The sequence below is a fragment of the Brachyhypopomus gauderio genome, unplaced genomic scaffold (assembly GCF_052324685.1).
Source record: "Brachyhypopomus gauderio isolate BG-103 unplaced genomic scaffold, BGAUD_0.2 sc45, whole genome shotgun sequence".
NCBI lineage: Eukaryota > Metazoa > Chordata > Actinopteri > Gymnotiformes > Hypopomidae > Brachyhypopomus > Brachyhypopomus gauderio.
Window position 1 is genome coordinate 1938728 of NW_027506871.1, and position 11273 is coordinate 1950000.

Genomic DNA, 11273 nt, shown 5'->3' on the forward strand with positions numbered 1-11273 from the left:
TTGACGTACCATTGGCACGCGTCATAGGGAAACCAAACTCCATCACGCGACGCAACTTGTACGTAATGATGTATTCATTCAGGAGAACTTCTAAACTTCTAAACCTCTGAGGAGAGCCAGCCATTAGGTGACCTGGGACACTACACGCCCACAAACTCAATTTTAACTCCATTTGAAAACAGCTAGTCAAGAGTAAAACCCTGCAAAATGATGACCAATGTGCTTTGAAACATCTGAACATCCCGAGACTTAACACAATGTAATTTTGTAATTTGTGAAATCAGTGTTGTGTAGTGCGAAAGGTGCTGGTAGTGAGAAAAAAATGAAACAAAGCAAACATGCAGTCCTGGCGTAGTTTACAGAGCTGAGGAGACGTGGGTGCAGGTATCAGTAGTTTATTGACAGTCGAAAACACATTCAAACACAAGCCGCTGAAGCCATCGGGAGTACGATCCAAACCCACAACAAAGCGGCACGTGGAGCTAGTGCTCGCCACGAGGCCGGACGAGAAAGTGCAGGATAGCTAGCTTCAGAACTCCGTGTGGAGAAGGACGTCTCGTTCCGGAAAGGGCCGTGCAAAGTGGTTTCAGATATCAGACGGAGGTAAAAGGGGGAAAAAATGCAAAAATAAACGGCACATTTGAAAAGAAAACGATCGGTATGGAATACTGCAGGCGTGTGAGAGCAGGTGGCGTCGCCAGCTCTGTCAGACCGAAACGAACACAGACGAGAACAACTCTGCATAAACAGCACTGGTTTGGGATCAGGGGGATCGGTACCACTAGCACTGCCCTGCACTCAAACTGCTGCCTTTTGCAATGAGTTGATGTGAACGCTCCACCCATAACTACTGTAGTCCTTTAATCCTTCACAGGACAGGAGGGAGGGACGCAGGGGGAGAGGGAGAGAGAGAGAGAAAGAGAGAGAGTGGATACAGACAGAGAAATCGGGTGAGAACGGTTTAAGGCACCACCACTGTTGGTTTTTATTAACTAACAAAATAAATAAGTTGTACAGTGAGCGTTGATTTTTTCGAAGCTTTGATGTTCATGTCCATTATAAAATGTGCGAGTAGACAGCTCCATGAGGAAAACCTATTTGTGACATTCATCTTTTGTTCTACAGAAATAAACCACGCCCCCTTCCTCATCTCCTCGCAAAAAGAAAAAGAAGAAGAGAAATCAAGCGATGAGGATTGTGGAAGCGACTCCGTGTCAGTGAGAGTGAGTCTGTTTAGTCCTTCACATCCAATGGTTGATGGCTGGTCACATTCCAAAAGCCAAAAGAAAGGAAAAAAATGTTTTTTTTTCGCCCATTGATGTGATTAGAGAGCGCGCAGTTGTACCTCCTGCCCACTAGAAGACGCTACCTCAACGGCGTGGTCCAGCAAATCGGCTCTCGCCGCTCTGACCACCGCCTCTGCCTGACCCAATACCACCCCTGGATGAGGGTGGGCCACGCCCATCTCGGTCACGCCCCATTCCATTTCCCATAGGGCCTCTGGGTCCACCAGGGCCACGGTCTCCACGACGACCATCTCCAGCGCCCCTGGTTTCCCGCTCTCTGGCTGCTCTCGTCTTCTTCTCCTCCACGTTGAGACGCACCTCCCCGCGGAACATGATTGGCTGCAGAACATAGTAAACAAACATACGATTGGCTGTCAGAAAAAGTAAACAAACAAAATCGCACGTTCGTACGCAAGCAGAGAACCCTGCGTGTCCGTCTACATACGTGTGTGAGGTTTCCCTCCAAACACGAGACCCACACACCTTCGCTCCCAGAATCCTCTGCACAGGGTCCGAGTCGTCAAAAACGACAAAGCCGAAGTTGGGCAGCTTCCCGCCCACGCCCTTCGTGTTGATACGCATCTCCACCACGTTCCCGAAGGCTGAAACCACAACAGCTGCCATCAGTGCACATATGACCACCAACCCAAACCCAAGAACTAGTACACACTCAGAACCACCGCCATCTGTGAACAACTCTGCTCAGGAGGCAACTAAACCCCAAATACAGATAAAAAGATGTTTTTTTTTTTCTTTAGAGGCTCAGCCACCATTCTTCTGAGAGTTTTGGAGTTTGTATATGAAAACTACTCTTATAGGATTTGTGAGGCACTGATGATGGTCTGAAGAAAACAGCACTTCAAATAAACTTACCACCTCATGTATCTTTATACATATGTGACTGCACAACTGCAGCTGTGTGTGTGTGTGTGTGTGTGTGTGTGTGCATATGTTCTCACTCATGAAGAAGTCCTTGAGTTCTCCCTCGTCGATATCATGAGGAAGATTCCCCACAAACAGCTGGTGGTTGTCCGGGTGACGCACTGACCTCCGACCCTCTAGCTCCCCACTGTCTGAGTCACCGCGGCCTACACACACACACACACACACACACACACAGGAATTTGTAGTACAAACACTCCCCATTACACACTTGCAGGTCTGGACCTGTGTGTGAGAAACACCATTACACTTAGTTTTGTGTGCGTGTGTATGTGCGTGTGTGTGTGTGTCACTGACCTTTAAAGCTGAAATAGGGCTTTGACCCCTGACCTTCTGCTGAAGCTCCGTCTAATGACAGGAGAGAAACAGGACTCAGTCATACAACCTGCTGTGTGTGTACACATGTCAAGTGTGTGTACCTGCTGTGTGTGTGTTTTACCTGGTCTAGATCCTCTCGGGACAAACGCAGGTCTCTCCCGTCGCTGGTCTCTGGTCATCGGGGCCTCCTGCTTCACCTCCACCCTGGGCTGATCAGTCCAAACACCTCCACGTTAGCTACACCCACACCACACACACACACACTACACCCCACCCAGACTGGAGACCATACGTGTATATGTAAATGTGAAGAGGTGTGTGTGTGTGTGTGTGTGGGGTTCTGAACTGCAGCTCACCTGCACACTCTGAGCTTTGACCACGTGCGGTGGAATTCCAGAGGCAGGCAAAGTTCCACTAGGGGGCAGGTTCTTACTGGTGACCGAAGCCCAGGAGAAGGTCTACGGACATGACCGACAGCGTCAGTAACCAATCCTAAGCACCTTCTCAAAAGTGAAGGTTCAAGTTCCAGGTCAAGTTACAGCTTCCACTGTGTAGAGGTCCCACGTCACACGGTCTGCTTCAGCAGTGCTGCCCACCAAGGGCCAGCCCACCAGACACGTGGCCCACTGTGCTGCTCACTGATTGTGAAACGTGAGCCAGTGTTCACACACCACGTGGGACCCTGACTCTACATTGTGCTGACTATATTCTAATATTCTCCAATATTCTCAGTATACGATACTAAAATTAGAGGTTCTCCAAACAGAGAATCAAACTGAAAACACTGAACCAGAGAAACTCAACAGGTGTTCTCTGGTTACCTTGGGAGGTTCAGGGGTTTGAGGGGGCGGGGTGGGGGCAGGGACAGGAGTGGGCGTGTCCTCCTCTGGCTCTTCTGGAAGCTTCTCTTCAATGTCAGGCTCAGTCTCCTCCACCTGCAGCTCCGCCTCCGGGGTAAGCTCCGCCTCCACCTCCTGAGAGGTCTCTGGCTCAGGCTGGGGTTCAGGCTCCGCCTCCGGGACCGCCTCTTCCTGCTGTTCCTCCACCCCATTGCTGTGGAACACAACTGATAAATAAGTGACTGTCCACTGGATGTGTGGGGGAGTGTACCTGACGGGTGGATGTGTGGGGGCGTCTACCTGACGGGTGGATGTGTGGGGGCGTCTACCTGACGGGTGGATGTGTGGGGGCGTCTACCTGACGGGTGGATGTGTGGGGGAGTGTACCTGACGGGTGGATGTGTGGGGGAGTGTACCTGACGGGTGGATGTGTGGGGGAGTGTACCTGACGGGTGGATGTGTGTACCTGACGGGTGGATGTGTGGGGGAGTGTACCTGACGGGTGGAGGTTCGTAGTAAGGTGTGCTGGTGGGGCAATCCATGGCAGGTTCAGGAGAGGTGTGAGTCTCCACCTGCTCTTCCTCAGCCTCCTCTTCCTCAGACTCTACACACACAAATCACGTTACAGGTCTTGTAGTCATGTACCACAGACTTCTCACAAAGCGTCTCATGATCAGGCACAGCCTGCAGACGGCAGGGTGAAGGGTCAGGGTGAAGGTTCAGGAACACCCTCCAGGGTTCTTACGCTGAAGACATTCACCTGTGAGGGTGTCGACCTTCACATAACATGCTCAACACTGGGATGTTGTGATATTTTTAAAAATGATGCTTCAGGTGTGTGCACATGCATGCATACACACACACGTTTGTGACTGCAGTGTGTATTTACCCCCTAGTTCAGCTTCAGAGTCTCCAAACACTTCCTCCTCATAGCGGAAGATATCGTTGTGCACATAGAACTTATTCACAGCAGATCCCTGTTACAGGAAATAGAGATAGAGATAGATAGATAGATAGATAGATAGATAGATAGATAGATAGATAGATAGACAGAGATAGATAGATAGATAGAAAGAGAGAGAGAGGCTCAGCATCTAAGATCAGAGATGATCATGAATAGCAAAACCACTGAAAAGTGTGTGTGTGTCTACCTCAGGAGCGAGGACAAATGTCTGCATGAATCTCCTCATGGGTCGGCCGCTATTGGACAGTTCCCCCATCACCTGGACAACGACCCCATCACCCAAAGTTGCGTGGGCATCAACATGGCGGATCTTGGTGTGACACTCACTGAACTGGAGTGACATCACCTTCTTGTGGATCTCCTGTGCGCGCACACACACACACACACACACACACACACACACACACACACACACACACACACACACACACCTTTATGTTTGCGTTACTCCCAAACCTAAGCAGCCAAAATCATGTCCATGGAGCATCTAAGCTGTTACACATGATGATTTATATCCATAAAGCAAACGTGGATCAACTATTGGTGATAAGATAAGAACAGAGAATGAATATGAGGACAACATTCATAAACAGATGTAAGGAGGTTAAGCGTCTGTGGAACTACACCAACACTACATGTAGTCCACGCTTAAGCGGATGAGTGTAACGAGGACAACATTCATAAACAGATGTAAGGAGGTTAAGCGTCTGTGGAACTACACCAACACTACATGTAGTCCACGCTTAAGCGGATGAGTGTAACGAGGACAACATTCATAAACAGATGTAAGGAGGTTAAGCGTCTGTGGAACTACACCAACACTACATGGAGTCCACGCTTAAGCGGATGAGTGTAACGTTATTAACGGCTGATGTGATGGAGATGCAGGTGAACTTCCAGCATTACTGTACACCAGTACACCCAGTCATGTGGTCTACATGTGGTTACCCAGAACGAGCACAACAAAACGCACTGGTATATGACCTGTCCGGCTCCACTGTATGATAACTCTTAACTCTACAACTCCACACACCCCTACATGTGGTCACGGTTCACACTGAAGAACCCACTGTTCTTTGATTCCAGCTGGAAATGAGCTTGGCACCTCCACCATCCACCCAACCACACCTCCACCATCCACCCAACCACACCTCCACCATCACAACCATGTACCCAACCACACCTCCACCACCATGCACCCAACCACACCTCCACCATCACAACCTTGTACCCAACCACACCTCCACCATGTACCCAACCACACCTCCACCATGTACCACACTCACAACGTTGGTCACCCTGGCTGTTCCAGGTAGTCGTGTTGAAATTCTGAACAAGCCCCTACACACGGAGCTGAAGACCCCGTCATTAACGTGGGTGACTGTACAGGAAACACTTCAACCCAGACAGCTCCTGAAGGGTGAGACTGATGGAACTGGGCAGGTGTAGAAGGTCTAATAGCCTCCAAAGCTTGTACTGTCACCTCTGAACTGTACATTAAGATACAGGGGGTCCTCGACTTACAACATCGATCCCTTCCTACATCACATCGTAAACCGATTTTCTGTGTAAGTTGGAACATACGTACATACTGTACGTAAATAAGATACTGTAAGCATTATCCTATCACCTATCCTAACACAGTAATTATAAAAAAACACAAAGTACATTTAATAATGAAACAGGAATAATGAACAGTAATAAAAAATTTATGTTACGACATTTATGCAAAATCACTTAAGTTGAAACGAGGCTTTATACAGTAAATGGGAGATGTGTCGTAACAATAAAAACATCGTAACTCGGGACTGACGTAACCCGAGGACCTCCTGTATAGACTACAGCTGCACAAACTCCTGTGCCTTAACAGTTTTCCTTTGTACTGGTCTTGTGTGTAGGGTTTGTGTGTTCACTCTGAACCCCACATCATGAACAGTTCAGGGTCAGCGGCCGTGATGTGGTGTGATATGGAGACTCACGGCCTGCCCGTACACAGCCTCTTCTGGGGTACCGCTGCCGTCCAGCCCACCGTGCACATACGACGAATTTCTCCCATAGAACCTGGGGCAGGGACAGGCGGGAGACGCACAGAGACAGGAGACACACGAGGACGGGAGACACAGGGCAGATAAACACATCCAGTGGAAGTCAAAACATTATTTGAAACAAGTAACTTAACAGGCAGCTGTATATAGTGTACGCAGTGTTTACAGCAAGCCTACACCTCCTGTACGTAAATGACCTCAAGGACTGAATGACACAGCTGTTTGGGTGCAAGGAGTTACCAAGCAGCCCACTGGTACTTTAAATAATTTAATCCACTAACAAGGTCGTTCTCTGGTTGTCTGGCCATAACCGTGGAGCACAGGCAGCGTGAGGGCTGCTCACCTGTCCAGTACAACGTCCACTCACCTGTGCAGGTAGTCGGGGGCTTTATTCAGGAGTGTGTAGTACTGCCTCACAAACTCGCGCCCTACTAGCAAGGGGCTCGGTTTCTCCATCACCATCTCTTTCAGGTAAACAGGATGACGCTGGAACACAGAAGAACCGAATATTCGCGTGAGCTGCACCGCGACGGCGCGCGCGCGCGACGGCACAGAGCAGCGCGTGCAGGGGAGCGGAGCCTCGAGGCCTCACTCGGAAACGCGCACTTATATAATCCCCTCAGAGGGGCGAACAGGCCGCTGCCGAGAGCGCGATTAATCGATTATAACAGGCGCCGTCGGTATTGTGCGTGACGATTAGTTGAATAAAAGTGTAAAATTGTACTGGGCTAACCGGCTAGTGTGTTCAGCCAGGTAGGAACAACTAACCCGACATTAAAGTGGTCAGACTGCGAATGAAAGACACCGTGAGATTTATCCAACAGCACGAACACCCAACGCGGACGGAGACGATTATTCGACCCGCTAATGACTTCAGGTTGATCTCCGTGAGCTGGTTCAGCCGCCACGCAGCTCACAACACAAACAACGACACACGCAAACAAGCTAACAGGCTAATGTAGCGGCTAACGCTAGCAGGCTAACATAGGAGCTAATGCTAACAGGCTAATGTAGCGGTTAATGCTAACAGGCTAATATAGCGGCTAACGCTAACAGGTTAACATAGGGGCTAATGCTAACAGGCTAACATAGGGGCTAATGCTAACAAGCCAATATAGCGGCTAACGCTAACAGGGCTAACATAGGGGCTAATGCTAACAGGATAATGTAGCAGCTAACGCTAGCAGGTTAGCCCCAAAAACACAGTTTTTGCTCGAGTCGACGTGATCCGTCGGTGCGCTTGGTTCGGTCACAGAAGTGCCGCGGACCGGCCGCAGGTCTGAACGGTGTACCGATCGGTGCGGAGACGCCACGACGACGCCACGACGACGACGACGACGACGACGACGACACGAGCCGACGGAGCGGCGGCGCGTGCGGAGACAAAGCCGAGTCGGGACCAGCCAGACGCGCTAGCGCCGCTCCGCTAAAGGGGCCTCACCAAAACGACGACAGTGGTCCGACAGGCGCTGCTGCTTCGCGGATGCTTCACGAGAACAAAGCGACCGCTCGTGGCACCAGTCTGCGGGTGGGATGATCGGGTTTACCGGGAAACACTCGGTCGTTCTCGCGCACACACCGCCTCGGCGTCTCACCCCCTGCAGCGCGCGCAGGGAACCCCCAGTCGAACGCCGGCTGTGACGCAAAAGGAGTCGTTTTCCCCGCCGGGGTCGCGGGAAAACGACGTCACGTAGTAGGACGAAACACAAATGCACGTTTGAGAGGTTGCTAGACGTGGGCGAGAATCACCTATATCACCACGTGTACCACAACCCAGAATGAACGTGGAGCGGGGGCGTGGGAAGATTCTACCAGAGGGTCTGAGGTTTCTCCTCTTCAAGATACTGGTAGCTCACTAGAGTCATAACATCTACTATAATAATCATATAACATAAATGAACTCACTAGAGTCATAACATCTACTATAATAATCATATAACAAATGGACTCACTAGAGTCATAACATCTACTATAATAATCATATAACAAATGGACTCACTAGAGTCATAACATCTACTATAATAATCATATATCATGAATGAACTTACTAGAGTCATAATATTACTATAATAATCATATAACATATAAATGAACTCACTAGAGTCATAACATCTACTATAATAATCATATAACATAAATGAACTCACTAGAGTCATAACATCTACTATAATAATCATATATCATGAATGAACTCACTAGTCATAACATTACTATAATAATCATATAACATGAATGAACTCACTAGAGTCATAACATCTACTATAATAATCATACCATGAATGAACTCACTAGAGTCATAACATCTACTATAATAATCATAACATAAATGAACTCACTAGAGTCATAACATCTACTATAATAATCATATATCATGAATGAACTCACATAAATAACTATTGTAATTGTAATAATCATAACACACAAATTCTGTTGACCAGTCAAACATCTAAATCTTCCTATTATACACAAAGGACAAGGAATGTGTAAAAGAGATCCAGACCAATCACATCCAGTTAAATCACATCTACTTTCACCAGCAGAAGAGAGAACAATATTTCCCAACAGCCCAGATGCAGTTCCCAGTGCTCCCATTACTCACTCCAGTTGTGCAGTGTGTGCAGTGAGGCAGTGTTGTGCAGAGTTAGACCTTTACCTGCTTTACAAGCTGCTTTATCACTGTGGACATTCTCCAGTGAAGAGGTACGTGTCATGCTGCCTGGCTCCAAAGACTCTAATTCCCAGAAATCCCGGCACCATCTATCAAAATCTTCGTCCCCTCAATATTAGACCCCTATTCCCCATTTCACAGTACTTAAAAGTCAGAAGTTGTTTAGTAGTGCCAACAACTCTGTTGGGAAGCATACTGAGTGTTTATCCCACCAACAACACTTGGACACGCCAGGATACGCCAACAACATCTGGACACGCCAGGACACGCCAACAACACCTGGACATGCCAGGACACGCCAACAACACCTGGACACGCCAGGACACGCTGACAACACCTGGACACGCCAACAACACCAGAACACGCTGACAACACCTGGACATGCCAACAACACCTGGACACGCCATGACACGCCAACAACAGCTGGACACGCCAGGACACTCCAACAACACCTGGACACGCCAGGACACGCTGACAACACCTGGACATGCCAACAACACCTGGACACGCCAGCAACACCTGGACACGTCAGCAACACGTGGACACGTCAGGACACACCAACAACACCTGGACATGCCAACAACAACTGGACACGCCAGCAAAACCTGGACGTGCCAGGACACGCCAACAACACGTGGACACACCAACAACACCTGAACACGCCATTATATTATATATATATATATATATATATATATATATATATATATATATATATATATATATATATATATATATATATATATATAATGTTATATTTTTGCCTGTATAATTTTCTGAGGGCAATGAGAGATTTATTTTCCTGAGATAGGGTCTGTGATTATATACTGCCCTCTTGTGGCTGCTTTATTTATCATCAGTCATCTGCATCATTTCTTCTTCTAGAAAGACCTTCATTTTAGGAAAAGAACAGCAGACAAAGAGCTTCAAAAAAGAAGTTTATTACAAAAATATATATCTGTATTATATTACATGTAATATATATCGACATCTGTCATATTCAAATGCTGTTGACTGTAATGTGCCATGCTGTCTGTGGTGTTTGGTGCAAAGGGCTTTGCTGTCTGTGCTGTGTGTGGTATTTGTGGTGTTTGGTGCAACGGCTGTGCTGTCTGTGGTGATTTCTGCTCCTCTAGTGTGTGTCATCCTCCACAGCGTCTTTGATGTTCTGGAGTAGTGTGGAGAAAGAGGGCCGTCCTTGAGGTCTCTGGACACACACACACACACACACACACACACACACACACACACACACACACACACACACACATACACACACATACACACACACACACACACACACACACACACACACACACACACACACACACACACAACCAGGCATACGTATACGCAGACAGACAGACACAGACACATAAACACAACATGAAATAAGTCAACGACATGTAAAAAAATGTCAATAAAATATTGAATAGGCAGAACACACACAGCCCTGCAGGTGGAGTGGGTGTGTCACCTCGTGCCAGCACTGGAACATGATGTCATAGATGTAGGCGGGGCATTTGTGTGGTCTGTACAGACGTCCCCCTTGTGACACCTCCTCCACAACTTCAGCATTGGACTTATTCCCAAACGGAGTGCGTCCATCTGAGAACACCTCCCACATCAGCACACCTGTGCACACAGAAACACCTCCCACATCAGCACACCTGTGCACACAGAAACACCTCCCACATCAGCACACCTGTGCACACAGAAACACCTCCCACATCAGCACACCTGTGCACACAGAAACACCTCCCACATCAGCACACCTGTGCACACAGAAACACCTCCCACATCAGCACACCTGTGCACACAGCTTCAGGCTCGTGTTCAGTGCGGGTCAGTACTGAGTGTTCAGTGTTCAGGCTCGTGTTCAGTGCGGGTCAGTACTGAGTGTTCAGTCTCGTGTTCAGTGTGGAACAGTACTGAGTGTTCAGTGTTCAGGCTCATGTTCAGTGCAGGTCAATATTGAGTGTTCAATGTTCAGCCTCATGTTCAGTGCGGGTCAGTACTGAGTGTTCAGGCTCGTGTTCAGTGCGGGTCAGTACTGAGTGTTCAGTCTCGTGTTCAGTGTGGAACAGTACTGACTGTTCAGTGTTCAGGCTCATGTTCAGTGCAGGTCAATATTGAGTGTTCAATGTTCAGCCTCATGTTCAGTGCGGGTCAGTACTGAGTGTTCAGTCTCCTGTTCAGTGCGGAACAGTA

General features: G+C 48.2%; 2 protein-coding genes across 3 annotated transcripts in view; both read right to left on the reverse strand.

The window, feature by feature from the left end:
* Positions 1–379: 379 nt before the first annotated feature.
* g3bp2b (G3BP stress granule assembly factor 2b) lies at positions 380–8013 on the reverse strand. 2 transcript variants are annotated; one of them, XM_076986147.1, is made up of 13 exons: positions 7836–8013; positions 6762–6880; positions 6329–6410; positions 4537–4710; positions 4275–4362; positions 3881–3989; positions 3368–3599; positions 2903–3004; positions 2668–2755; positions 2526–2576; positions 2246–2374; positions 1770–1888; positions 380–1625 (listed from the first exon to the last, which is right to left on the reverse strand). In XM_076986147.1, exons 2-13 carry the CDS (start codon positions 6854–6856, stop codon positions 1371–1373), a joined length of 1524 nt encoding a protein of 507 aa, XP_076842262.1. In that variant the 5' UTR covers positions 6857–6880; positions 7836–8013; the 3' UTR covers positions 380–1370. The 2 variants fall into 2 exon arrangements, with proteins under 2 accessions (XP_076842262.1, XP_076842263.1); XM_076986148.1 differs by lacking the exon at positions 7836–8013 and adding an exon at positions 7163–7299.
* A 1974-nt stretch (positions 8014–9987) lies between these two features.
* Positions 9988–11273, reverse strand: part of txk (TXK tyrosine kinase) — a 13694-nt gene continuing 12408 nt past the window's right edge. Inside the window, exons 14-15 of the mRNA XM_076986252.1 lie at positions 10540–10697; positions 9988–10269 (exon numbers count right to left, since the gene is read on the reverse strand). Coding sequence (XP_076842367.1) covers positions 10195–10269; positions 10540–10697 — 233 coding nt within the window. The 3' untranslated portion in view covers positions 9988–10194. The remainder of the gene's footprint in view (positions 10270–10539; positions 10698–11273) is intronic.

Bases quoted from the DNA above. Each gene is read 5' to 3' on its own strand.
- g3bp2b (XM_076986147.1), bottom strand. From the start codon at position 6,856: ATGGTGATGGAGAAACCGAGCCCCTTGCTAGTAGGGCGCGAGTTTGTG. The intron at 2,756-2,902 runs GTGAGCTGCAGT...TGGACTGATCAG, and splicing joins TCAAAGCTCAGAGTGTGCAG to CCCAGGGTGGAGGTGAAGCA. The intron at 1,626-1,769 runs GTGTGTGGGTCT...TATGTTCTGCAG, and splicing joins AGAGGATTCTGGGAGCGAAG to CCAATCATGTTCCGCGGGGA.